At 52.3% G+C, this 26,023-nt stretch overlaps 11 protein-coding genes across 11 annotated transcripts; 3 read left to right on the top strand and 8 right to left on the bottom strand.

The window, feature by feature from the left end:
• Positions 1-1,215: 1,215 nt before the first annotated feature.
• On the bottom strand, positions 1,216-2,922 carry CC84DRAFT_1151976 (MFS general substrate transporter; the record flags this gene model as incomplete). Its single annotated transcript, XM_018176778.1, is given in 5 exon segments — positions 1,216-1,395; positions 1,444-2,309; positions 2,362-2,536; positions 2,590-2,770; positions 2,784-2,922. The coding sequence occupies 5 exon segments, from the start codon at positions 2,920-2,922 to the stop codon at positions 1,278-1,280; spliced, it is 1,479 nt and encodes a 492-aa protein (XP_018032273.1). The 3' UTR covers positions 1,216-1,277.
• A 1,246-nt stretch (positions 2,923-4,168) lies between these two features.
• Positions 4,169-6,195, bottom strand: CC84DRAFT_974846 (3-oxoacid CoA-transferase). Its single transcript, XM_018188022.1, has 2 exons — positions 5,161-6,195; positions 4,169-5,114 (listed from the first exon to the last, which is right to left on the bottom strand). Exons 1-2 carry the CDS (start codon positions 5,898-5,900, stop codon positions 4,223-4,225), a joined length of 1,632 nt encoding a protein of 543 aa, XP_018032274.1. The 5' UTR covers positions 5,901-6,195; the 3' UTR covers positions 4,169-4,222.
• Positions 6,174-8,816, bottom strand: CC84DRAFT_975187 (uncharacterized protein). The gene is made up of 3 exons (XM_018188023.1): positions 8,575-8,816; positions 8,070-8,528; positions 6,174-8,010 (listed from the first exon to the last, which is right to left on the bottom strand). The coding sequence occupies exons 1-3, from the start codon at positions 8,730-8,732 to the stop codon at positions 6,492-6,494; spliced, it is 2,136 nt and encodes a 711-aa protein (XP_018032275.1). The 5' UTR covers positions 8,733-8,816; the 3' UTR covers positions 6,174-6,491.
• A 577-nt stretch (positions 8,817-9,393) lies between these two features.
• On the bottom strand, positions 9,394-12,641 carry CC84DRAFT_1151984 (uncharacterized protein). The gene is made up of 3 exons (XM_018176779.1): positions 10,909-12,641; positions 10,402-10,858; positions 9,394-10,352 (listed from the first exon to the last, which is right to left on the bottom strand). The coding sequence occupies exons 1-3, from the start codon at positions 12,460-12,462 to the stop codon at positions 9,478-9,480; spliced, it is 2,886 nt and encodes a 961-aa protein (XP_018032276.1). The 5' UTR covers positions 12,463-12,641; the 3' UTR covers positions 9,394-9,477.
• A 656-nt stretch (positions 12,642-13,297) lies between these two features.
• CC84DRAFT_1220286 (N-acetylglucosaminyltransferase-like protein) lies at positions 13,298-15,030 on the top strand (the record flags this gene model as incomplete). Its single annotated transcript, XM_018183154.1, has 5 exons — positions 13,298-14,162; positions 14,216-14,448; positions 14,507-14,608; positions 14,679-14,791; positions 14,841-15,030. The coding sequence occupies 5 exons, from the start codon at positions 13,298-13,300 to the stop codon at positions 15,028-15,030; spliced, it is 1,503 nt and encodes a 500-aa protein (XP_018032277.1).
• A 682-nt stretch (positions 15,031-15,712) lies between these two features.
• CC84DRAFT_1167098 (uncharacterized protein) lies at positions 15,713-17,673 on the top strand. The gene is made up of 3 exons (XM_018179116.1): positions 15,713-16,520; positions 16,570-17,060; positions 17,111-17,673. The coding sequence occupies exons 1-3, from the start codon at positions 15,922-15,924 to the stop codon at positions 17,317-17,319; spliced, it is 1,299 nt and encodes a 432-aa protein (XP_018032278.1). The 5' UTR covers positions 15,713-15,921; the 3' UTR covers positions 17,320-17,673.
• Positions 17,554-19,043, bottom strand: CC84DRAFT_1261975 (uncharacterized protein; the record flags this gene model as incomplete). Its single annotated transcript, XM_018185113.1, has 1 exon — positions 17,554-19,043. Exon 1 carries the CDS (start codon positions 18,952-18,954, stop codon positions 17,554-17,556), a length of 1,401 nt encoding a protein of 466 aa, XP_018032279.1. The 5' UTR covers positions 18,955-19,043.
• Positions 19,044-19,158: 115 nt separating this feature from the next.
• On the bottom strand, positions 19,159-21,295 carry CC84DRAFT_1261976 (cytochrome P450). The gene is made up of 6 exons (XM_018185114.1): positions 20,869-21,295; positions 20,678-20,809; positions 20,294-20,630; positions 19,731-20,247; positions 19,523-19,683; positions 19,159-19,471 (listed from the first exon to the last, which is right to left on the bottom strand). The coding sequence occupies exons 1-6, from the start codon at positions 21,101-21,103 to the stop codon at positions 19,306-19,308; spliced, it is 1,548 nt and encodes a 515-aa protein (XP_018032280.1). The 5' UTR covers positions 21,104-21,295; the 3' UTR covers positions 19,159-19,305.
• A 332-nt stretch (positions 21,296-21,627) lies between these two features.
• On the bottom strand, positions 21,628-23,083 carry CC84DRAFT_1167100 (uncharacterized protein). The gene is made up of 3 exons (XM_018179117.1): positions 22,758-23,083; positions 22,663-22,709; positions 21,628-22,610 (listed from the first exon to the last, which is right to left on the bottom strand). Exons 1-3 carry the CDS (start codon positions 23,060-23,062, stop codon positions 21,652-21,654), a joined length of 1,311 nt encoding a protein of 436 aa, XP_018032281.1. The 5' UTR covers positions 23,063-23,083; the 3' UTR covers positions 21,628-21,651.
• A 323-nt stretch (positions 23,084-23,406) lies between these two features.
• On the bottom strand, positions 23,407-24,298 carry CC84DRAFT_1099478 (uncharacterized protein; the record flags this gene model as incomplete). The annotated part of the gene is made up of 2 exons (XM_018174826.1): positions 23,407-23,642; positions 23,695-24,298. 2 exons carry the CDS (start codon positions 24,296-24,298, stop codon positions 23,407-23,409), a joined length of 840 nt encoding a protein of 279 aa, XP_018032282.1.
• A 379-nt stretch (positions 24,299-24,677) lies between these two features.
• On the top strand, positions 24,678-25,855 carry CC84DRAFT_1125864 (uncharacterized protein). Its single transcript, XM_018175731.1, has 2 exons — positions 24,678-25,012; positions 25,060-25,855. The coding sequence occupies exons 1-2, from the start codon at positions 24,812-24,814 to the stop codon at positions 25,786-25,788; spliced, it is 930 nt and encodes a 309-aa protein (XP_018032283.1). The 5' UTR covers positions 24,678-24,811; the 3' UTR covers positions 25,789-25,855.
• Positions 25,856-26,023: the final 168 nt, after the last annotated feature.

The following is a 26,023-nucleotide window of genomic DNA, read 5'->3' on the forward strand; positions in this document are numbered from 1 at the left end:
TGAGAGAGGCGTTTATGAGGCATGTTCTTACGGCGGATGAGCGGATGACCGTGCTTTTTTCCAAAATGCCTACGCGTGCCTGCGCACGTTCACGGGGCAATAGGCTGGGGAATGTACGACCCATTTCTCCAACTTCTTTGCCACGTACAAAATTACAAGATAGCTATTCACCGGATGTAGGTACGGTCTGAGTTTCTTACGGATAAAATCATCCCTAATACTTAAAGACTAGAGTTCTTTTTGGTTGACTGCAGTACCTCGTTAAGGGTTCGAGTATACCAAGTTGCCCTAGGATGAGCAATGACGTAACCTGACTTCAACTTGAAGATGTAACAAGTCATGTCAGGGCCCTCTGTTTCAAGACTCGTTTCAGTCCTCCGACAACTTGATATGGTAACGGGATGATCAAAAACCCGCTCGAAACGAGATCTTGAACAATTTCCCGCCTAGAGATATATGCAGGGTCGACGCAACAGGCTTCCTGACACTCAAGTACTGGGCCAGTAAACTCGATCTCGTTGGCTTCGATTGTTTGTTCATGAGCAATAGAGAAGGCACGGGAGAAGAACAAGGTAAGACAAGAACGTTATGCTTACTTCATATACACACGGCTCTTTCTTGACCTCTTGACTCAACTCCGTATAGGTAGCAGTGACCGAGACTTGTTTAAGCAAGGCCCGCATATATGCAGCGTAAACACGAGATATGATCACACAGACCGCGCTTGAATCCATCATCCTTCATACATTTCCATCCAGGCACGCACTCCGCTTCAAAGGTCTTCGTACGGGTGAGGGAGTGATTTAGTGAGTGACCTCGCTGCTTCCCAAGTTACTAGCACGTGGCTGTGCACATTCACCGAGCAACGAGTTGGGAAAGGTACGACACCTTCACTCTCACACTGACTAAAAGTCAATAGTGCGTCCTGGCGTAGCTCAGCTTGCCATGCGCAAGCCAACGGGTGCTTAGAACGCCGAAGCTAACATGTCGGCGTGTGGTATGCGAAGTGGAGATGGTTGCGGTCGAGTTCAGCCAGGTCAGACACGCGGCTCCTTTGATATGCAGCACTTGATGAAAAGTTGGGTACCATGTGTTACCCTAGTATAGTGCATGCGAAAGACGGCTCCTCCATCTGAGGTCTCTTACCGCATTCTGTGTCATCAATACGAATCCCAGCATTCTGAAGAGGGCCAGTCTTTAATTGTACAGATATTATAGTCATCATCCATTGCTATTCTATTCGAATGGGGAGTTATTCATCTCCCGGCCGCCATGCACTACAACACCATCCTGAAGGTCGGATCTCTGTCGTCACCCTTCCCTTCCCAGGCTGCATTCTTTCCATTCGCCTTATCCCGGTTGAGCTTCCACACCCATGCCGTGTTCGCAGCGATTCTAGACTTCGTCAGCTGATGATAGATCCCGGGAGCTCGGAACACTCACAGGAGCCATGCCGCACAAAGCAGTCCCAGCATGATTGTGTGGCTCTTGTGAAAGTGGGGAGCTTCTTTCTTCTGGTACACAAAACTCGCGACGAAGCCTCCTGCATTTGCAATCATGAGCTGCAGCGCCGAAGTCGTGGCACGCTTGTAGTGACCGGCCGAGTTGTTGCTGTTCCACGAAAGAATACAGGGTACGGAGGCATACATTCCTGTAGCCATCAGGAAAGTCATACCGTATTGGACGTGCGGATTGGTTGTCTGCGAGATGACACCGTATCCGATGATGGCAATTGGTAAAGAGCAGAGCATGACGGGGCCTCGCAGTGCAAGCTTATCAGAGAAGATGGCGACGAATACAGTGCACACGGCTGCGACTGCATACGGGATGACCGTCCAGAGCTGGGCTTCGTTCGGGTCCCTGGCAAACTTCAGGTTGTTGATGATGGTAGGCAGGAACAGACCAAAGCTGTACAGTCCGCATAGGATGCAGAAATATGCGAGCGCCGAAAGCCAAACCTGAAGGTTGAAAATGCCGCGCTTGACCTCCTCCCAAGAGAATGGCTCATGTGCGCTGTTTTCTTCCTCTAGGCGTAGCCGAGCATGTGCCTTTTGTTCTGCAGTCAAAAAGCGTGCGGCCTCGATAGAGTTTGGAAGCCCAAAGTAGCTGACGACTCCTATGGCCACGGTGAGTAAACCTTCAACAATAAAAATCCAGCGCCACCCGTCCAGATCTCCGGCGTGGCCAATGGCGTTTAAGCCTCGAGCAAGCAGCCCACCAAAGGCCCCGGAAAGAGAAGCGGCAGTGTAGAATATGCCGATACGAAGAGCAAGCTCTGTGCGCCGGTAGAAATGCGAGAGATATAGGACCTAGGGACGTGTCAATGCTATTTCGAGAATCTGGGCTGATTGAGTCTCGTACCATGCCTGGCAGGAGACCACCTTCAGCGATTCCAAGCAACGCTCGAACGGCCACGAAGGAGCCAAAGCTCTTCACAAACCCGAGACACATGGTCAACGCGCCCCAGACAGTGGTCAATAGCGGGAGCCAGATGCGCGGTGACATTTTTTTCAAGACCAAGTTGCTCGGAAGTTCACTGGTTGTAAAGTTAACTCCAGTTCAATTATCAATACATTGGGAGCTGCTTACCTCGCAATGTACGTCGCGTAAAAGGCGCAGAGGCCGATAGCGTACTCATGGTCGGTCATGTGTGTATCGGCTTGGAGGCCGAGGATCTTCGCGTTTCCCACATTGGTGCGATCGATGAACGAGCAGAGGAATAGCAGTGCGAGAATGGGCAATATTCTGCGCCTGTCAGCGTATGCCACGGCTTGAACTCAAACCCTTGTACCGGACGTCCATCTTCCACAGCACCTGGCGTGTCAATCGCGGCACATCGCCGAGCTCGCCGGCCATTTCCGAGTCCATTCTCGCGTCTCGTTCGATCTTTTCATCCCGCATCTTGTCTGTTGAGAAGGTCATGGCGGGGCCTGTACTTGCTTCCAGCTGAAGTTCAGCTCCCTCGCGGTAGAGTTGGAAATGGTAAGCGAGGTGGAAGGTACAACGTTACTAGCTAGCCATTGGGGACGCGGGTAATATATGCAGGCTGGCTGGAGGCTGGCCGCGAACGGGGGCACACAGCGCAAGGATTACGGGATTCTCCCCCGTGGGGATGCGAGCACAGAGCAAGGCGCCTGACCCATGACTGCGAGTGGAGTCCAATGCGGGGAAAGATCGTCCTGGCTTCACCAGCGGCACCTTATCTGGGCCCGAAGGGTCGAATATGTAAACAGTGCGCGTTACCCAGGTCGTTAGGTCGTGTTTACGATTCCGCATCCCCACGGTTTGGTCCGCGAGGCGAGGCAGACCAAAGAGCCACCAGACCAAGCCGTGGCAAGCTCACCGAAGCTTTCCGGCGTGTGGACCGTTGCGGACATTGCCAAGTCTGGGCGCATTGGCGCTGCACCGCACCCACCTGTGAGAGCACACCGCTACAGAAGGAACTTCCAGGATGGCGGCGGGGTGCTCAAATGAAGCAGGCAGAAAAGACGGCTGATTGAATCGGATACCATCAGTTGAAGTCTATCTTACAGCGATCATGGCCGTGCATACGATACGACGCAAGCCATTCCGTGAACATCGGGGATACAGTGTCACGTCCAGATTCTAGATGCTTATAGTAGCCCAAATAACCCTAGGGTCAGCTGTCGAGAACCCGACCAACGACACAGTCTATCGGGCGTCAAATGTCGCAACTGAAAGACAACCAGACGCGCACCGGGACACGCCAAATTGTCCGACAAAGGAACATCTCGACTCGAAGCCGAGCTCGGAGCGATGAACGTAAGAACTCGTCATGAAGACATCATCCGAGAACAACTCGAACCACGAAGCGCACGTCGTCGAGCTACCGGCCTCGGGCGGCGAGCAGTCGTATCTCAGCCTCCAGTCGCACACGCTGTACAAAGGGAGGGCTTGCGTACCCCGAGAACGAAGTACTGTTCACACACGAGCATGTCCCCGTCCAGACGACTTTTCGAACAACGCTCATGCGCGCATAGGTGCAGCAGGGAAGCGGCGGCATGCACCAGTTCGGAAGCTGCCAGGCTTTCGCAGGAGGCATAGCACACATCAGCTGCCGCTGGAATTACAGTATATGGCTCTAACGCACTGAAGCACGCCGAATGAGCGGGGGAGGATTTTTTTGGAATGTCCAAACATCTGATATGCTTCCATCTATTTATTTACAAGCAAATCTGATAGCGCTAATGCCAATTCGACCTTACCACTCTTCCATGTTCTTCAAATCCTTTGCGACAGTGAACTTCGCATCCGTCTTGCTCTTCACATCCTCTACAGTGACTCCCTCGGCCACCTCCGTCAAAGTCAGTCCACCATTTTCCCTGTCCACCTGAAACACACACATATCCGTAATGATAGTGCTGACGCACTTGGCACCTGTGAGCGGCAGCTTGCAATCCTGTACAATCTTGCTGCTGCCATCTTTGGCCACATGCTCTGTAGCCACAACGACCTTTGTAGCATCAGGATTGCCCACAAGATCCATCGCACCACCCATGCCCTTGAAAACCTTGCCGGGGATCATGTAGTTGGCAAGATCGCCAGATGTGCTGACCTGAAGAGCGCCGAGAATAGACACATCGACGTGACCACCGCGGATCATACCGAATGATTCGGCGCTGTCGAATGTGGAGGCGCCGGGGAGTAGCGTGACCGTCTGCTTGCCCGCATTGATGATGTCGGGGTCCATTTCTTCCTCTGTGGGATGCGGCCCCATGCCGAGGATACCGTTCTCGCTCTGCAGCCACACTTTTGTGCCCTCGGGAACGAAGCTTGCTGCCATTGTAGGGATACCGACTCCCAAGTTGACGTAGTATCCATGCTTGAGCTCCTTGGCCGCTCGCCGCGCGATCCGGTTTCGACGCATGGCATCTTCGTTTTGTTTGGATGGCTTGCCATCGTCTTTCGGGTCGCGAAGTTTCTTGATCTCAATGTTCTTCGGCGCGGTGGCTGGGACAATCCGGTTCACGAAAATTCCAGGTAAGTGGATCTCGTTCGGGCTGAGTGATCCGACCGGCACGATTTCCTCGGCTTCGACGATGGTCAGGCGCGCGGCTTTGGCCATGATAGGCCCGAAAGCTTTCGTAGTATACCTGCACTTGTCAGCAGGCGGCCTGCTAGACGGCCAAATTTCTATACCTAAAGACACAGTTGCCCTGCTCATCAGCTTTCCATGCCCTTAGTATGGCAACGTCACCAGATAATGCAGTCTCCATCAAGTAAGTTCGGCCGTTGAAATCGCGAACCTCGCGCGGCGTCCCATATCCAATCACGTTTCCTTCGCTGTCATGTTGTGCCGGTATCTTACCATCCTGCAATAGAGTATTGACTGCAGTTGGGGTATAGAAGGCTGGGATGCCTGCACCCGCCGCTCGTATCCGTTCCGCCAATGTACCCTGCGGACATAGCTCAATTGTGATGCCACCGGATAGGTATTGCTTCTCCAAAGCTTTGTTGTTCCCCAGGAAACTGATAATGAGCTTCTTGACCTGCCCAGACTTCGTAATCAGAGCCAGCCCGCCCACGTCTTCGATGCCAGCGTTGTTTGACACGGCGGTGAGTGAATGTAGCGATTTCGCGCCCCTGTTCTTGATGGCGTGTATCAGAGTGTCTGCGACACCGCATAGTCCGAATCCAGCGCTGAGCACAGTCGACCCCGATTGAATATCTGCGACAGCCTCGTCTGCGGACTGCCACACCTTCGAACGAGAACGGTCGATTCTAGGTTCCCGCGACGCAGGGATGGTCTTGAACCTCTTTTGCGACGCGAATCTCCATCTGCTGTCGACGTATCGCGCGGCGCGCAGTTGTGCGGGTATGGGTCGATTGGCGCATATGCGTAACGGAAGGGTAAGAAGCAACCGAGAAGAGGACTCCATTGTGAGTGTAAATACAAAGATAAGTGGTCAATTGTATGCGCGATAAATGTATTGCAACGCGAATCTTTGTCGGGATTTACCGGTATCGGATACGTGCTATTCCTGGACGCTGGAGGAAATGTGCTTTCGCAACGCGGCCGAGGATGGGTAACCGATGACGCGCGAGGTTCGGTGACGGAGCCAGTTCTGGTTCCGGGTGGGGCGGGTAATCTTGACGCGGATGTTGCCAACCCTCAACACCAAAGCAGTACCGTGTGAAGCTCGGCGCGGCATCAGGGTCGTCAACTGATAGCTCCATGTGAAGGCAGGGTGAAATTAAGCGTCCTTGCCACACGCTGCACGCGTTTGCGAAAAGCAAGCGTTCGAAGTCGGCCTGCGCAGGTTGTGCAGTGTCAATTTGAGTACGTGTTGAGCACCCACAAGGAAGGACACCGCGTTCTTCGGAGTCGTGAGAGCTTGGCATGGATGAGCTTGAGACGTGTGGACAAGATGTTGACCGAGTTGCCTACGATGGTGATGGGGATTGAGAGACTCGGCGATGACAGACGAATTGTTCAGCGAGTTAGATCGTACAGGAGACTCTTTTTCGGCTTAGAATCCAGGATCCATGGGGTTGATCCAGTCCATCCACATGAAAGAGTTTGGATCCTGCATCGGTATGTCCAGGAGCGACGAGTTGAAATCACCGACATTCATCACAGTCTCGATGATTTCATTCCCGGACATCGCTGAAAATTGGAGTGGCTCCGGCCACGAGTTGGGTAGCTGGTACTGCGGCTGATTTGAGGACTGCAAAAGGTCGGCAGCGGGCGCGAATAGTGAATTGTTCGGTGCTTGAGGCTGCGAGACGTAGTTGAAGGAAGCCGGCGGTTGCACAAGTGGAGGGAGCTCTGGTGCCCGCTTGACCAACTCACGCAGACTCTTGCCGTAGATAACCGAGGCCCCATTCCTGTGGCTTGGTGTACTTCCAATGCGTTCCAGAACAGTGGCTGTTTCTTCAATCAGATTGCGAACGCTCGGTGCTAGATTATAGCTTCCATATGGAGATGGCGCGCTCAGAGTTAGCGCCACGCAGGCGGCAAAGCATATCATCGTCACCGTGTTGTTCGGCATAGACTTCAAACGCACTTCACCTTGTATTGCCACACGCAGGACATTCAGGGCCGCCGACAATGTAGAGCCACGGAGCAGACGTTTGACCTCGAGTGGCGCGGTGGGATGATTGATAACGTGGCTATAGGCCGACAGTCGCGTATGTGGGAGCAGTATCTCAACATATGGTGGTAGGATCTTCTGCTCTCCTTCCCCGATGGTGTGGGTCCACTTCGCGATCCATGTGTTGAAAAATCCCTCAATGGTCGACTCGATATCCTCGGCGGCTTTTGACCCAATGTCGCTAGCTTGGTACGAGTCGCATTTGGAGCGTACGGATCTGAAGAGGTCGTCAAGGTCGCGTCTTAAAACGGCCATAGACACCAGTGGCCCATCTTGTGGATCTGGGGTCATGTCGATGTGCCAGACGTCGCAGTACGTGATGAGTGGCGTGACTGTAGCACAAAAGGCACGGCCACGCGCCAGTCCAATGCCACGATCCAGCACAAATAGTGCGATCCAGGCTCGTTCGCGTCTCCGAAGCATCTGCTTGCCGAACTCTGACATGACTTCAGCATCTTCGAAACCGTCCATCGTCAGAGCCTTTCTTGCATCGAGGCAATGCCCTTTTGGCACTCGTTTGAGTATTTCTTGGTCGAAACATGACGATGGCACGATAATTTTGTTGAGCGATAAATCTAGCGCTATGCTCAGCGCTGTGGACATGTATAGCCCGGTGTCGTCGTCGCCGGCATTCACTCCAGGATGCATCCAGGGCACATTGACCATAAACGCTATAACGATCTCTACCGAGCGAAACCTCCGCGCAATCACCTGCTCGGCCATAAATTTCCTATGCACAAGCAGGCGTTTGCACATGGCAGCGGCTGAGGGTAAGAACAAGGAAGATGCTGCCAAAAGCGAAGTGAGAAGGAATGCTGACTGCCTACGGCAGAAATCCAGAGTGTGTGTCGCCTTGTCAGTTCCCCAACGGGTATGCGCCAACTTCTCATGATAGCTGGACTATCAGTAAGCTTTCGGTGTTTACATGTTGCCAATCGATGGAAGTAGGCTTACAACGACAGGAGTAGCTCGGCCTCTTCCTCAGTCACTAGTCCCAAGTCAATGGGATCATAACTGGGCCCAAGATCAAGGCTGGCTTTGATCGGTAAGAAAAATCGGTGGACATCAGACTGTTGGTCCACGTCGCTGCCTTTATGTGATGTGGATGGAGTAAACATATGGTCGCTTGACTGCGGAGACGTCAAGCGTAGGTCCGAGGCGCGTGCAAGCAGTTGCAGGGGGTTCTCAGCGTCATCCAAAGCTTGCTGATCGTCGCTCACATGCGCCACCCCTTCTGAAGGTGCAGGGACGCTGCTCGAAGGGCTGCTATTCGAAGAAGCCCCACTACCTCGCGCCTCAAGGAGAAGTTGCTGCAATTGCTCCAAAGTATTCTCGCTTGAGGTTGGGTCCGCTTTAGACTTTTTAATGGCTTCTTCGATCTGGTGGAGCGCCTTTTCGAGCCCAGTCCGTTTACTGGATGATGTTAGGGAACGGTGTAGAGGTATGTCTGCTCACTTACTTCCTGACTCCTTTTTGACGTCCAATATGAAAGCCCCCTGGTATGACACATTCGATACCTGACCCAACACATTTCTCGCAAGTATCGGCTCCGGGACCTCTTTTACATCGGATCTTACTCCTTCGACAGGCCATGCAGGCAGCCTGCTTACTTGCCATGGTCGCAAGGACGAAACACAATTTGCAGATAACACGTGATCGTCCACTCCACTTTATAATGCACAGTATGGCTGCGACATCGGAATCACGGGATTGTCACCGCCTTAGATTCGATCGTCGGAGCGCCGGAAAGAGTAGGGATGGGACGGATCTATTGGCGCCTGCTGCGCTACAGATGGAGCAGTAATGTCATGTGGGACCAAGAAGCTGTAGTTGTTGGAAACGTCTTAGGATCCGCGCATTTGCGCAACTTGAGGTTGGAGGTTGAGGAACATTGAAGGTTGGTCTCTCGGAGTAATCCAGATAGGCGAATATTTGTGAGCCGCACTATACCTTTACAGGGTAGTTCCTCCTCCACACATCCAGTATAGCAGAGCCAGGATACGTCATCGCCTCGAAACTGTCCAACCATTGCGCTTGTTTCATTGAGTCAACGAGTTATGAAATCCTTCAAGTTCATGTTAGCTCTGGCTTGCCGCTGCGGCACGGTCAATGAAAATGCTTTCGAAGCTGGGTAGACGTGGTTGAATACCTTTCCGAAAACCGAGTCTGATGCTTTGTTGGCTTAATTACTTACGTTCGGCCTTCATTTATCATTTAGCCAGAAACATCCCACCGAGAATTAAGTGCTTGCAAACATAAAGTCTTTCTACACGATTGTGTAGAACAAGAATCTATTATTACTAAGTGGCCACATTACTCCAGTGCGATGCATGACGTCCAGATCGGGTTTGCGAAAACCTAGCTACATCTTCTCTTTGACAGCCTGACTCTCCACATCTCTGTCTTTCGCCCCGTCGTCGACCTCGTTTCCCTCGAACATCTCCGGACTAAAAGGGTACAGAGTCTTCCTCCTTGACGGTGGCTTCGAGCTCGCGTCCTGCCAAATCTTCTGGGTGATGCTCTTGCCCAAGCCTTCCAGGATAGGTGTCAGCAATGGTAGGCACCCGAAAATAACAGTATATGAGCAGATGGCTACAATCAACATATTAGCCCAGTAGGGAACGTTGTGTGCTGCCAGGTGGACACAGATGGCGGCTCCAAGGCTCCAGAATACCAGACCGTGGATGAGGTAGAGCGTAAGAATATGTGGGAAAAGCCACATGAGAAGGCGATTCGAGAAGAATTTCTGCACCACAGTAGACAGCTCGACCAGGAGGTGGAAGCCGATGGAGAAAGTGAGAGCTGTGAGGCGTGGGAGATAGTACGCGGGGTATCCGTAGTCAGATGTATCGCGTACCGCATGCCCAGTGCGCTGGTGAGGGTGGATACCAAACTCGAGTGTGTTGAAGTTCCAGTTTGCTTTCCACATGCCAACCAAGTCAATCGAGGGGCTTCCGACAGCCAAAAGAGCAATGAAAGTGAGGAAAGGGTAGTACACAAAGGGTCGGCTGTACAACCAGTCCTTCCATTTATATGTCAAGTCCAGATCGGCAATGAGAAGACCAACCCAGAAGAAGGTCCCCCATGACATAGCGTAGTAGTGCATAAGGATACAAAAGGCGTAATAGCCCATACGTTTCCAGGGCGTCTTGATTTCTCGGATGACTATGACAGCCAGAAGAGACAGCCAAGAGTTCTGCAGCTGGACGGGGATAGTCCAGAGGACGCCAATGCAATCTGGGCCTGTTAGCGATATCAGATGAGGGTAGAAGGGTGGATAACATACAGTTGAAGGTAATCTGAGGGACAGCATTAGGAATGATATACATCAACTCAAGGATTTCACTAATGAAGTGACCAAATGTCACATAACCGGCAGTGTATGGCCATGTCGACCAAGTCACGGACGGCAGGTATTCGAGCCAGTTTATTGCGCCCACTTGCATGCAAAAGTACTCGAGGGCTGCGACGGCGGCACAAGGGATGATCAGACGGGGTGTTCGACCGACAGTCTTTTCTGCGACGCCCTTGAGGTTGCCCGACTTGAGGTAGCTGGCGATTAAGAAACGGGTTGAGGAGGTAAAGAAGGGCCCAATCCAGCTGAAGGTCAACAGATACGGCGTTACAATTTTGAGTGCCCAAATTTCGCTTTCATAGTGAGCATGGGTGTACGGAATCTCGGTGGCTGGAAGAAACGTCAAGGCGAAATGAATCAAGGTCACGAGTACGGATGCTAACGCAACCTGCTACTAGTCAGCGCAATTCGACGCATGCTATGCATAAGCCTGCTCACCAATCCTGCCAGATAGTCGACACGCTGCTTAGGCGCCGCGATAGGCAGCTTTGCATCGGCAAGGGAGGCGTTGTTGGCAGCGGGGACTGTGTTGGGGATCTCCTTGACTGTGACCTCAACTTGCTTCTTCTCGTCGTATTTGCCAATCCTAGTAGACGGCACAACTGCCTGAACACCAGCTTGCTTGTTTCCATTCACCTTGCAGATCTCCAGCGAGTCGCGTGAGCTTGCCCAGAATATCTGAGCGGAGCCATGTGATGAGCCGGGGGGCAAAGAAGCGCGCGGTGTTGAGGTACCAGGCGTCACTTGTCCTGGCGTGCCAACCCCAGGAAGCTGAGCGGTAAGCGCCAATGCATCGTGTTCCGAATAGATGAAAGAAGGAGTGGTGGACAGGTCCTTTGATGTTCGCCCGCTGTTATTTGCAGTTGGTGCAGATGGAGGATCAAGGCTGCCTGCAGCTTGTTTTTGCTTCCATGGAGCCCGCTTGAAGGTGGCATGCGCCAGCAAGATCGTTGAAATGGCAGCGGAAACAGACACGACGAAGATAGCAGGCCATCGCTTCTTGTAGTCGACTGCTTTAGGCTTCCACGGCCGGGATGCTGGGAGCGAGAAGTTGGAGGCCCCTCGAAGTGATGTGTCGGAGACAAGACACGTTGGGGCCGGCGCTAGGTGACAGCGCTTGTCGAATGCAGCATGGTCCTCTGGCGACATGCTGGACGTGTTGAAGAAGGCCCTGATCATGCCTACACGCGCATCTGATCCATTCGGCGGCGGTCCCTCGGAAGTATACATGTCCCCAAAGGATGAATGCTGGATGCGGAACGTCGCCGGTGTCACAGGAAGGGGCTTCGCAGCACCCTTAGAGCGGACTGAACGCGCCAGCGCATCGCCAATGAAGAAATCGATGTTCGACGCATTGTCCCAGTTGATGCGGTACGGAACAAACCCCCACGGGGAGCCCTGGAAGGAATAGGTGTTGTTGCCAAAATCGCTGAAGTTCACGCCCTTGGATCGAGTGCCTCTCCAATCTCCGTAGATCATGAACGACGTCCATGCATCCTTTGGAGCATCTGCATTCATGACATTCAGATTCACCGTCTGTGTTTCGTTGTAGTCGAGCCGCATGGAAAGTATGCTTCCACCAACGCCCGGTTTGGGTGCTCCCAGAGCGGCTTCAAAGGTGCCATATTGGATGTCACGTCGAATCGACCTAATAGAGGCTCCGATCACTATATGGTCTTTGGTGGGCGGATCGATCTTCAGCGTCCACGCTGTGCCATTCCAGCCTGATCTCGTCGACTCCGACAAAGCCAGATTGGACGATTTCGCGCCTGCTCGGTAACGCGCGTTCCAGTTCTTCTCGTACGGATTCTGGAAGTCCTCAGCAATTAACGACTCTCCGGGTAACTCTTCGGTCTCGTTTGCGTATGTGATCAGTGCGTCAGTCCAGACTGCACCAGTTTTAGAGTCGAGGAAACCGCAAGAGCAAGACGACACGTCGGTCGAAGCGACAATTTGCAACAGCAGTGCGAGGAAGAAGATGATAGCATCCATGGTGAGACTCAATGATTAGGAAACCTCCTGACCTGGCGATAGTGATGGTGAGAGGAACCAAAGGCAACTGTGAAAGTATGCTAAGCGGCGATTCGGGCGCTATTATGGGTACACGCCGCAAAACGCCATCATTTTGACGTTCAGCCCAGACGCGATATCTTTTCGACCCTGGAAATTGGCCAGGCGAAATCTGGTACATCGTAGTGGCCTGGTGTTAGCTCTGTATGTCACGTGATGTATCCAATGCATCTGTGACTTGCACACCGCGTGGCGTCACTGCTTAGCGAGACATGCAATAAATGTTAGCGAGAGATAAAAGAGCAGGCGCCAATGCCACTTCGCCGACTGCACCTCAGACCCACTCTCCTCCTTCATCTGGAACATTCTTGAGTCACCTCGATGCAGATACGAAGCAGCTGGCGCCTTGTTGGGCTTGTTGAGTCCATCCAGGCTTACATTTTGGTCGAAATATACACCGCCGGCGACTCCTAGTGGGCCGTGTACCTCAGCTTTGGCTTGCACAGTAGGCTGAGGCCGCCGGTGGGATAAGAGGTCGTTCCCAATTGGGACCTGTTGAAATGAGCATAGTGAAGATTAACAGACGCCCGGATCGCGCCTTCAATAGTTTTGAGGCAAGCCTCCGGCATTTCACGATCTATCAACACAGGGGACAGGCGAAAAGCGAATCTTAAATTAGTAGCACGAGGCGTGGACACTGGGTCGTTGACTGGGATATCAAATTACGTGCACACTGTCGTTCTTAGCTGTCCATTTTACTGCGTTTCTCAAGATTCTCTAAGTTGTTCTACTCTCTCCTCGACGAAGGTTGATCAAGATGTTCGGTCATTCGAACTCTGCGCGGGCAGTCACCTCACAGACCTCAGGCCTGTCCTCCCTGCGTAGCAAACTCGACTATGCCTCTGCCAGAAGTTCAGCCTGGGTCTGGGAGTGGACTCCCTTCACACTCGTTTTTTCCTATTTTGTCGGCTCAACATGTCTTTACATGGTGTGTACGGAGAAGCTGATCGAAGTGTTCTGGTACGTGTACATGCTCACGAACATGTACGTCAGCTTCACGACAGTTGTGGAAGCCATTTTGAGCATGTCCTTCACTCGAGATGCACGAGCGAGAGTCACCAAAATGGCCGCGCTCGACTTCAAGCCTGGGTCGGGACCCTGGCCCACCCCCGACGACCAGCTTCCCATCCTCGATCTGATCATCGTCGCTTACCTTCCCAACGAGCGCGACATCATCATGGACCGCGTCAACTATCTTTGCACCCAAATCGTCTATCCTGTCGACCGCATCCGCATCAACTGCGTATACAATACTCCGGTCCCTATCGAGCCTCTGGAGACCGAGCTCATTGATCTACAAGAGGCGTATCCGCAGCTTCGTGTGATCAAAGTCCCTGGAAGCAAGTCAAAGGCTGACAACCTCAACTACTTCTTTACCCTCGATACCGGTGCGGACATCATTGCCATCTTCGATGCAGACCACTACCCGCATCCACACAATCCTCGGTGGGCCGCCGAAAGGTTCATGGGCGACTCTGAGATCAACATTGTACAGGGGCGCTGCATTATCTACAACTCGCGCGATTCGTGGCTGACACGCCTCATCGCCGTTGAGTTCGACAAAATCTATGCAGTATCGCACCCTGGACGTGCACTCATGATGGATTTCGGTCTTTTCTGTGGTAAGTTTCACCTGTTGCGAATAAATGAGCCACGGCTAAACATACGGCAACAGGAAGCAATGGTTATTGGCGGGCTCCATTATTGCGAGCGCACAAGATGCATGGCGAGATGCTGACAGAGGACATTGACTCGGCCTTGCGGGCTGTAAAAAAGAATGTGAAGGCAGTCCACGAAATCAACTGTGTCTCTTACGAACTCGCCCCCTCTGAGTTTCAGGGGTTTTGGAAACAGCGACTGAGGTGGGCCCAAGGATGGGCGCAGGCCAGTCTAGTGCACATGCCAATGGTGAGTCCAGATAGGCTGTGGCGTTATGCTGTGCAAGCGTTACTGATAGGGCTTACAGGTTTGGAGCAAGCCCGAGCAGGGTACTCGGAGCTTTACGAAGCGTTTCGGTGTCTTCTCGCTACTGGCTGTACGAGAGTTGTCGTACTACCTTATCACACAGGTAAGAGGGGACGCGCGCGCCTCAGCTAGTGGCGTCAGACGGGATCTGGCCATTCACTTACGCAATGCAGTACACCTGCCTCGTGCTCAGCATGATCATTCTGGACTTTCCCAAGACGCCGCTAGCGCTCGCGAGGATGGTTTTCTTTCCGTATCCGCTATCAGTCTGGTTCTTCATCATCAGGTCAGTGTGTAGTCCACCTTCATAATTGGGCTGTCCTAACTTGTCTAAGTCTTGTTTGTTTGGTCGGTACGCTGGTCATCACCTGGCGTGTGCGCTCCGAATTCGTCAGTGCCTGGATGATGATCGTGTTTTCAGCTTTCTATCCCTTCTACCTAGTTCTGATGGGTATGATTGGCATTTACGGACATGCGCGGCAAGTCGTTGCGTACAACAACTGGAACCCTACGGCTAGAAAGTAGCCGAACACGGTTTGTGACAGAAGGGTTGGTAATGACGGACCAAGCGTGCTTTAGACTAATGTAATGGACCTCTTCAACATCCAAACTTGGGCTCATTTAGAATTGCGTCTGTAACAAAATGCCCGAGTTGACATTGTATCTACCGTGCACCGAAATACATGGGACGTTGATAAGGCTAACTTCAATAAGGCTACCTTCATACCTCATATCAATGATTTGCGCTACTTGTGTGCTAAGAGAAGCTTGTTGTGGTAGTGCAATGCATAAAACGCTCCACCTGCCGGCAACTTCCATTTCCGCCTTATCGCCACATCACCGCCGAGTAGCACTCAATGCGCGCCACTAGAGCCGCAAAGCTGAACTCAATTCCCCGTTTTGTCTCTCCTGCAGTCCCAACAACCAGGTCATTCGTCGCTTGCCGTCTCGCGTCGTACACGACCCCTGCCAACTGTCGCACGGCCCCTGGAAAAACGAATATACCCACCCAAAAAGTAAGCGATCTACCGGTGAATATGCGTGGGACTCAAGCCACGCTCGTTGCCTTGCGACGTGTCAAGCCATGACCCCCACATAGCACAATGACGCCAATGTGTCTAGTGGGCTGACTGAATAAAGACGGAAATAGATTGCAGGTTCTGGGTTGATGTGAGCAAGATAGGAATTGTGTAGCGATGCCGATAGCCGTGCGGCACTGGCATCAGGACTTGTGGTTCAGCTCGGTTTCGGGGAGAGACATGGCTGCCATAGCTTCGTCCTTGCTTGTTGTCAATATAGCCCTGTTATTGAACTCTCGTATTGCTGATTATCACCGAACTTGGGTAACAGCCTGAGGACTTCTGGCAATCTAAGGTCCATCTTGTCTTCACTGTGAGCCGCTGGTCAATTCTGACAATGGAGTCTGTCAAACGCTTTGCTGCTCCACCGTTATCATCTCATGACTCTAAAAACGACTTCCTCATCGGCCTACGAGGTTTCTTCGTCATTCAATCTTTCTTGCATACCTTTCTCCTTGTCTTCGCCCCCGGCTCTGTCGTTCACTCAGCCAACGCCCAAGAAGGGTCGCACAGCTCCAGTCTCCACAAAGCGCTCAAGTTTGTCTCCATCCTTTTCTGGAACGATGGCATCATTTACTCAGCCTTCATCCTTCTCAGCGCTCGCACAATATGCATTCCCTTCATGAAAGACAAGACCAAGCTTTCCGTTGCGGGGTCAATCTTTCGTCGTGGCATCCGGTTGTGGTTCCCAGTCGCTGTTGCTTTGGCTATCAGTACCGGTGTCTTGCAGTCGACTGGATACAAGTACATTGATGACTTCGCAAAGGCGACTGGCAACATCTCCATCCTGGTGCCTTACAAGATCGACAATGCACTGATCTACTTCAATTCGGTGTTCAACCTGTTCTGGGTTACGACGCGGTTCTCAGATCAGGCAGGCAGCTATGCGTTTCCGGGTCAGATGATGTGGGTTATCAATGTTATCTACATGCAGAGGTGAGTGCTTCCTATGATCGATAGGCGGACTGGTACTGACGAGAAGCAGCTTCACGGTCTACATGACGATGGTCATCATCCCGTACACACGCCGATCCTGGCGCGTCAAAGGCGCCTTCTTCTTCATCATCACAGCGTGGTGGGTTCAATCTTGGGCTTGGTATTCCATTACCGGCCTACTGCTCGCAGACATGGCTACAAACATGGACTTCAAGGCCAAAGCCCAACGTGGGATTAAGATCTGGCGGTCCATCAGGTGCCCATCATACTTTGCCTATGCGGTCATCCTGGCGGCAGGGTTGATCATGCAGTACTTGTGGGCAGCTTGGCGCCCTGAGTACCGCGATGACGAGCTCATTGCGCATGGAGGACTATACTACACTGGTGGGCTCAACGAAGACTTCGACGTGAAGCAGCCGCAAGCAAGAGACGATAATTATTTTGTATTACTGGGGTTTCTACTGTGTGTGGAGACATCTGACATCATACAATGGGCATTGGCTAACCCACTCTTCGTCTACCTTGGACAACGGTCCCTGAGTGAGTAATGCCTCCATAGTCGGTTACGATAAAGCTGACACGGTAAACAGGTTGGTTCCTCGTTCAGAGCATCTTGGTGTACACGATGGGCATCAAACTCTTCCAGACCTTGCACATGACGAGCGAGGTTGCTGCGACGGCTGCCTGCTTCTTTGCGATACTTGGGGCTACAGCAGTGGGATCGGAAGTATTTTATCGGGCTGTGGAGGTCCCTTCACATGTACTGTCTTATACAACCTTCGACTGGATCCGCGATTGAAGCTGATACGTGCTGGGGGTGGTTCAAAGCACCGGGACCGGAACGTTCAAGAGGGCTGGAAATTCTCGAGACTGCAGACCAGAGGTCGATAGAGCAACGTCTTGGTTGTTAGCTCTGTAGTAGCGAGAAGACTACCAGGAGATATAATGTAATGAGATGAAGTTTTTCAAGCGGAAAATAGTATGTCTCCCACGCTCTACCAATTGCGCGCTACTTCAGACCTTTGTCGTGGTACTACAACAATTTTGAAAAAGGGTATCCCTCGTTTCGTATGAAACCACCAATACTCAGTCTCATCGCGCTTTCAGCAAGCTCCATCTTTGCTGCCTCACCAGGCACCTTCAGCACATCCAGAAGCAGCAATGCGAGAATGCAAGTGCTATAGCTTAAATTCTCTTCCCTGAGCTTTACAGTTGGAAGAGTCCAGCCGAGTTGACAAACATTCGCAAATATTGAGACGCGATCTGCCACTATGGCATTGTCGCACGCTTCCATGTCCAGGAATACATGATTGATCGTTTCGAATCTGCCCTGAATGCGGTCCAATTCGTCCTCAGCAGCACTGACCTTGGCAGTGCGACTCATTACCTCGCGCGGTGTACTGATACCTGCACTCTTGATGCCGAAGCTCTCGAAGCCTGGAAGGTGGATCTTCCAATTAACAGAGCGTGAGGCTTCAAATTTGAACTTGATTAAGCGCACCAAGCTGAAGGTGACCATTGTGCAGGCGCACATACCCTTCGCTGAAGGACGGAAGTCGAAACCAAAATGATCCTTGTTGAGTGCAGTAGCGTTGTCCGCGGTCTTCTTAGAAAATGCCACAATGTTGCGCTCGGGTATATACCAGTCCTCCAGACCCCCGTCTTGTGTGTTGGCGCCCAGTGTAGGTTCAATGGAAACCGCGTAATAGCATACGGTCGCGAAGAAACGCTCCTGGTAAGTCCATGTGCGTGAGAACCACCGGTCCTGCGCCAGCAGCTGTAAGGCAACGAGACATAACTTGCGAACCCTACAGTCATCACTTTTGAGAAGCTTATCGAAAACGTCGGCACCGCCGTGCATGAACGGGTACAAGCCTGCCGCCATTGGAACGCTATCGACCATCCGGGAGAGCAGTACTACCGTGAATGCGCTGTGCCTGTAGATCTCATGCATGGCCAGCACGTGTGTCTCAACATCGTCCGGATCATCTTGTCGAATGCACTCCTGGTCGATCCATATCAAGACTTGCTTCAGTTTCTTTTGTGCGAAGCGGTATGCGCGGTGTATGACGAGTGGGTTGCACTCGGGGTTATAAGGCTGACTATCCGTGTCCCATATCTTGTAGGTAGGAATCCTGTTTAAGAATGCGTCTGTGAACGACTGAGGCTGCTGCCAGGTATATGAGACGGCCACATATTCCTGCGTCTCTGTGTATTCTTGCGGAGATGTAAGTCGTAGGTGCACTGTATCGGGTCCATAGCCTTGTGGCTGAGGATCCAGAGGAGCAAGGAAGCGCAATTGTACTGGGATCTCAACCCGATGCAGTCTTCTCGATCGTCGCAGAGCAAGACCTTGGATCCTATCCAGCTCTGCAACTAGCGCTGATGGTGTACCATGGATCTCGCGAAAGGTTTTGGAGGTGTCGTGTTCCATTGCGAGGATGGCATAGTCTTTGAGTACTAAAATTTGGAGTCATGTCACCTTGAGATAAGGTGGTGATTCACGGAGACTTTTGGGCTGCGGCTGAGGCATTCGGTGCTCGTATTCACGTTGACCCCGCCTAGCACAGCCTCACGACTGGAGGGCGTCAACATTGATCTCCGAGCACCACAGACCCTCCAAAACGGTTAAAATTATGGTCATTCTTAGAGAAATTTGGCACCGACGTACAATACTAGCTCCAAATAATATATATCAGTACGAGGAATTAATGCCTACATGCACGCCAGAGACTACTACGCAATAGACCCTTATGCCACATGTATACCAGGAGCCGTTCTATTTCTAGACCACTTTGACGCGTAGACCTTTGCTGTCCAGATTGGGCAACGGAATGATGTAATCATGGGCCTGGACGATGTCGCTCTCGTCCGTCTCGAACAGTTCAAGCTTTGGGCCTCCTGGTCGAAACACAGTCGAGAGTGTTTTATATAACTCCATGTATGCCAGACTGAGAATGGTTAGTTCTCTCCATCCAACATATTAATGCTAAGTAACTTACTTCATGCCAAGGCAGTTCCGTGATCCCTTAGAGAACGGGACCAGACATCGGGTCATTGCGGGCGTGACATCCTTTAACCAACGTTCAGGATTGAAGGTGAAGGGATCTGGATAGATATTCGGGTCTGTGTGGTTCATATATGCTGACATTCCAACAGCGACCTGTACTCTGTCAATGACCGAACAGAAAATAGTAAAGACGCACGTACCCCAGGCGGAATGACCCAGTCTCTATAGACGATAGGTTGATCCGGCGATACACGAGGCATACGGTGCATGACGCCATAGCTTAGTCGCAATCCCTCTTTGACCAATGCTTGTAGGAAGGGAAGCCGCTCTAACTCGACAAATGACGGTAGCTGCTTGGGGTAGTCTCCCATGAGAGGAGCCAGTTCCAATTGTAACCTTGTGAGATAGTTCTCGTTCGCGATGATGTAGTAGCTGATGAAGTCAAGAGTACGAGCTGCGCTGATGCTGCCGGCCCCCAAGAAGATTTGCGCTTCCTTGGTCAATCTCTCGACGGAGAGATCGCTCTCCGGAAGCCCGCTCGTGAGGAGATGTCGAAACACAGAGTTCCGAGTCTCGAAGGTTTCGTAGTCTGGCTTCTCCTCTAGCTCTCGTTTGGCATCGATTATGTGCTGGCGAGCGAAGTCCCGGAATTTCTCGAACGTTACCAAGCGTGGATCAAGCCAGCGTAGGATCTCGGAAGGTATCACATTGAGAATCCTAGAAAGGGTCAGTTCCAGCAGCTATTTTTCAACAGTATGCATACTTGATGAGCTGAGGAAATGCCATCACCAAGGGGAGCGAGTGAATGAAATTGTGAAGCAGGTTGTACCACTCCACACCGAAACTTGGCTCATCGATCATGTTAGATTTGCTTTCGAAGCAAATCTTGCCCACCACATCAGCAGCAAGTGCTACGTATGCGTGATCGAGGCGAATCACTTGGTCGGTGCCCTGAAAGCTGTCGAGCCGCCGGACGAAGCGTTTGGCCACTTCCCCAACCATTGGCTCAAGCTTGGTGACACCTGCACGAGAGAAAAATGGTTCTAGAGGTTTACGTCGCCGACGATGTAGGTCGTGCGATGTTGAGAGGAAATGGGTGTCTAACATCACGTTAGCAGTGTTCGGCTTGGACCTCGGCGTTGCTGACCATCAAAGTCGATGCCGCGCGCAAAGCCTTCATAGTTATCGGTCTTCCTGACGCTCCCAGATACGTTTAGCGAGTTGTAAAATTCCGGGTCGTGGATCGACAACTCATGTGGAGTAATGCGGACTATAGGTCCTGTACGGTTTGGGTTAGCGCGGTGCTTGATGAAATCGTGAAGTGCCAGATCGACACACCATATCTGTCGTGCATCTCCTTGATCTTGAAAACATATTTCCCTTTTCGGAAGTAGTCATGGTAGAACTCATACCAAGTGGTGACCGCCGCAATCTTCGGACCGGGGAATTTGGCAAGAGGCGAGAAGAAGAGGCGGTGAGCGACGAGAACAGCTGCGTACACCGCGCTCACGACGACAGCGACGATCGCATAGTGTTCGAGCAAGATGCCGAGCAGGCGCGACTCCAGTGGCATTGCGAATCCCCCTGTAAGCTGGTACCGATCAGCTGGGTGTGGTACGCGCTGCCCTGTCGATACGTTGCTGTCACACGCATACGAGAATCCTTCGATTGCTCGCTTACCTAACGAAAGCGGCTAATCAGGTCTTGGTGTTGGGCTGTTGGACACACTCACAGGCCATCACTCATCTCCAGACCACGAACAGCAAACATTACCATGGGCATGCAGGAGAGATTTGTAAGATATTCCAGCCGTGTTGAGGATACGGCACCCAACGGTGTAGTCCCACTCACCCAATGAGCGGCCACCACTTCTACTCCGCTCCCACCTCGCAAGAGCGTCTCCTCGCTCATTGGAATGCCAAGAACATTCTCGTGTGGAGGCCACTTAATAAGCCAGCTCTCCTACGACGTCTGGCCATCGAAAAGTACAGATTGTCTACTGATACAAAAGTTCTGCACTTCAAGAGACAGCACGGTCCGTGGCGTAGTACTAGGACAGACGTTTGCATACTTCCGGCCTACGTATTGCCTACCCTCGGGTAACTCACTGTTCTCAGACTTCTATCTGGAGCCGTATGCGTCTATCGAATGTAAATGCCCCCATCGCTGCTCCAGAGCCTCTCGAAGCCGACGTTCCGCGATACTGCGACGTCCCTCATCCTCATCCTCGAGCTCTTCTCTCGCAATAAAGCTTATTGACGGCATCCAGTCTGGGCCATGAGTTTTTCTCTCAGCTTCCCATGCTTCCTTGTTCATGCGGAAATAGTTCATAGGCTCTTCGGATATATTGCGCGTTGTGCTGCTCGACACCTTCGTGTGTTTGACGATAACATTCGCGCCAGCGTGGATAAGATCGTAGATGGGCGCTCGGACGGACTCCATGATGTTGTAGAAACGCCGTTCCCCTTGCTCATACTTTATGCGCAGCGGTGCCGACGTAGTGACTTGGATCTCGATGGTGAGCCGGGATTTGTGGGCGAGACGCATCAAATGAGACAACTGCGTATACAGCCCATTGAGAAAGGCAACTTCGTTCTCAGTATTTTGCCACGCCCTCTCGGTCTTGCCGTTACAGAATGTCGTAGGTACATAGACGCTAATATGTCCTCGAATGTAATCACATGGCTTGAAACCAGTTCCCGTACGGTCTGAGAACAGAAACTCTTCGAGTTGATACACGTGAACGCTAAAGTCCTTCACAGCGTAAAATCTCTCTGCGATTTCCCGAGCCATGCCTCGGCCCACAAACTCTGGGTTCAGCAACCAGCCACCAGGTTTCAAACTGTCCGTGTTCCCATCCTCAAAAATCATGAGGGCAGTTTTATATTCGCTATCGGTTGCGGCACCTCTGTAGCTGTGAAAATTCGGGTCGTATGTCTCTTGATGAACATAGATAGGGCCAGGCCTGGTCGGATAGCAGGCGCGTTGTCTCACTCGAACAGTGAGGTGCCAGTAAATCATGTCTCGTAGCTCAACGGGTAACTTTGAGTGCATCATGTCGTGCAACTCTGCGAGTGATCCTACCGTCGGTCAGTACACTGAAAATAGTAATGCACGTGTTCGGGTGGATACCTAGGCTGTCTTCTTTTACGCAAGCCTCAAATTTGGCGACAAAAGCTCTTCATACACAGCGTGAGCAATATTAATACATATGGAGCCATACATACCTATAAGCCTCCGTTGCTTCCCATATAGCCTTCTGGAGCTCGTCCTCCAAACGCTTCTGTTTAGCCTCAAAGTCGAACCCATCTTCCTGCTCATCTGGATACTGCTCACGATCCCTTGCGACCTGTGCAATCGCCCATTCGTCATCCTCGTCATCGCTATCGTCCCACAGACGTCTACGTCTTTCTTCTTCTCTCTCTCGTACTCCATACTCTTCTTCCCCCGCCTTTTTCACAGCCCCCTCCGCTTGGCATACCTTCTTATAAAGCGTATTTAGATGCGCCCTTGAGGCCTCTACAGACGACATGGTGAGCTGCGGTGCACAAAGGTTGACGATGGAAAAGCGCCTTTGGACGGTCATGGATGCCTCTAGAGCCCAGGCCACTCAGAGGGTTTGCGGTGGGGCGAGGTACCTTCTAGCGAGGTAGCTGGACGCACTGTTCACAAGAATGCTTTTCACATCCCAATCTACAATTCCCATCTCAAATCCACGATTTCCGCTTTCTTGTATAGATATCCGGCAACCTGAACATACTATGTTTCTGCTCAGCTTCCTCGTCTTTGCCTCTAATTGGCATGGAGGCGCTGCATTCACTGTGCAAAAAAGTGTCCCTCGGCGTTCCAATTAACATTATAATTTACTACAGTCTACTAAGACGACGTGCTGGCATCAGTGCTGACAGGTAGGGTCACCGGCATCGGGGTTGCAGTTGCGCTCGCCGTTGTCGAGCTCGACCCACCACCGCTACCCTTCTGCACCGTAGCCTGCACGACCTGGCCGGCCGCGTTGAACACAATGTCGACTAATGCGCTCAAGGGGTCGTACGAGAATGTCTTCTGGATCAAACCGTTGCCGAGCTGCTTGATGTCTCCAACCTGCGTCATGTCTGGAAGGTCGAGTCAGTGCATGCGTTTCAGAAAGTATTTTAGGAGACTCACTCTGCTGGTAGTTTCCAACGATCTGGGAGAGAGCGCCGGTGGCTCCACCGACGACCTCCTGCACAATGTTACCCAGGTTGTCGACCAGGAAGTTGAGCGTCTTTCCACCGTTGGTGATGGAGCCGAGAAGACCGTCAACGGCGCCGATGACATCGCCGACCAGGTTCGTCACGTTGTTGATGAGACCGAGCAGGAGAGGGTTCAGGTCGAGCGACTCGAAGACGCGCTCCACAATGTCAACGAGATGGCCGAGGCGCACGACGAGTTCCAGCTGCACATCGACATCCGCGATCGTGATGTTGATCTTCTCCACGGAGACTTGGACACCAGCATTGACGGTAACAAGACCAGCGACTTTGGCGTTCAAGTTGATGTCGGCTTGCAGCTTTTCCACATCGAGTTCAATGCGCCCGACGTGCAGCTCGGGGACATTCAGGTACACATCCGGGACTGTTGACGTGGTAGCAACGTCGGGTGGGGTTGTCGAAGTTCCATTCGTGATTGGGGCCCTGCTTGAACTGGAAGTGGGCGGTTGAGTAGCTGAAGAAGTTGCAGATTGTGCGAGGAGCTGCGTCGCGAAGGATAGGAAGAAAAGCACAAGCATGCGGAACGAAAGGAGAGACTGCATGATTGCGGATTTCAGCAACGACGTTGATAACGAGAGAAGAGCAACGACGCAAGGCAAACTCCTGTGGAAGCAACGGCCGTGCTAACATTTAAACCAGACGCATTGGCGCAGTCCACATCGTTGACGTGACCCGTAGCCGTGCATGAACCTAGGTGATCTAATTTCGGGTAAAACGTGAAAAACGAGCCGCGCATGGGTCCTGACCGCGAAATCTTGGAAATGCGGTGCTAACAAACTTGTTTTCGAGGTTTGGGGTATGGCAATTGGTCTCCTTAATCTTAATGTTCTGGCCGAAGGCTACAGCTTTAGTGGATAATCATGCAGCATCCATGCAAGCGCATCACAGCGCGAACCTTTTGTCAACGGCGCGTCCCCGCATCAGAGTGGCACTTACAGCTCGCGCACCACCTGTCGCTCATCTTCTCCGTCCTGTTTTGTAGCTGTTGAAGCTGCGTTCGCTCCCTACCAAACCTTGACTATCTCGTCAAGATGCAGTCTTTACTCGCATTCCTGTTCACGTTCCTTCTGCTGCCCATCCTGGGTTTCGCCCAAATAAGTGACAATGACGGGTACACGGGCTACAAGCTCGACATCAGGCAGGATGGCGACCCGCTTGCAATGGTCTACGAGACCGAGAACACGAATAACAACGTGTCGGCATTGGTCCCTGAGCCCGATGTGTTCCTGAATGTGAGCTTTGTCCAGAACATCGAACAACAGATAACTAACGAGTCTAGGCTTCAGTGCACGTCGGCGAGATCCATATCGAAGTGCAGAACCTTACCGCGAAGATCAACCTCGATGCCCAAGTTCTGCAACTCCTCTCCTTCAACGCCGGTGTCGACCTCTCCATCCAGAGAGTGAACCTGTTGATCCAGAACGTCACCGCAAAGGTGCTCCTCGAGGCGCGTCTCGCCAACCTCGTTCTGATGATCAACGACACCCTCAGCTCCATCGACTTGAACCCCATCATCGCCGAGCTGGGCAACGGCCTCGGCACCATCATCAACTCGACCTCAGGCCTCATCGGTGACGTCACCGACGGCGTGACGGGGTCCCAAAAAGCCAAGCGCAGCGACTTCGACATTCAGCAGTTCCAGCTCGCCAACAACATCCTCTACTCGGTCGACGACTACAGTGGCAACACGCACACGAACCGCATCCTTGCGCAGAACGGCGACCTCGTCGACCAGAAGCTCGACAACAGGGGCGTCGTCTCCGGCAGCACCGTCGTCGGCAACTACGCGCAGAACATGCGCTTCAATGGCTTCAACGAGAGCGTCACGTTCAAGGGCCAGGAGGTCTGGGAGGAGGAGTACGTGTACGAGCCGTACCCGGGCTTCATGGCCATCAGCGGCATCTTCAAGAGCAAGAGCTCGGGCGCGGTGGTCGGCACGCAGGTGATTGCGGAGGCGCGGGGGGGCGGTTCCGCGACGATTGGGTCCAAGGAGCAGACGGGCGCATGAGCTGGGGTTCCGGCAAATTAGCTGCAGTATCTAGGCGATTGATGAATAGTAATGTCTGATATCCAGGAGCCAGTGTGCAGACACCGTGCTGAGCGTGCATTAGAGTGACGGCAATGTGTGTGCGGAGATGGGCGCTAGGCTACGATGACAGCGACTCGGACCGAATGGGGTGAAGCGAGGGGAACTATCCGCACCTGAAACACGAAGATCTGCAGGGGCTCTGCCAATTCTAGAC

The sequence above is a fragment of the Paraphaeosphaeria sporulosa genome (assembly GCF_001642045.1).
Source record: "Paraphaeosphaeria sporulosa strain AP3s5-JAC2a unplaced genomic scaffold CC84scaffold_9, whole genome shotgun sequence".
Classification (NCBI taxonomy): Eukaryota; Fungi; Ascomycota; class Dothideomycetes; order Pleosporales; family Didymosphaeriaceae; genus Paraphaeosphaeria; species Paraphaeosphaeria sporulosa.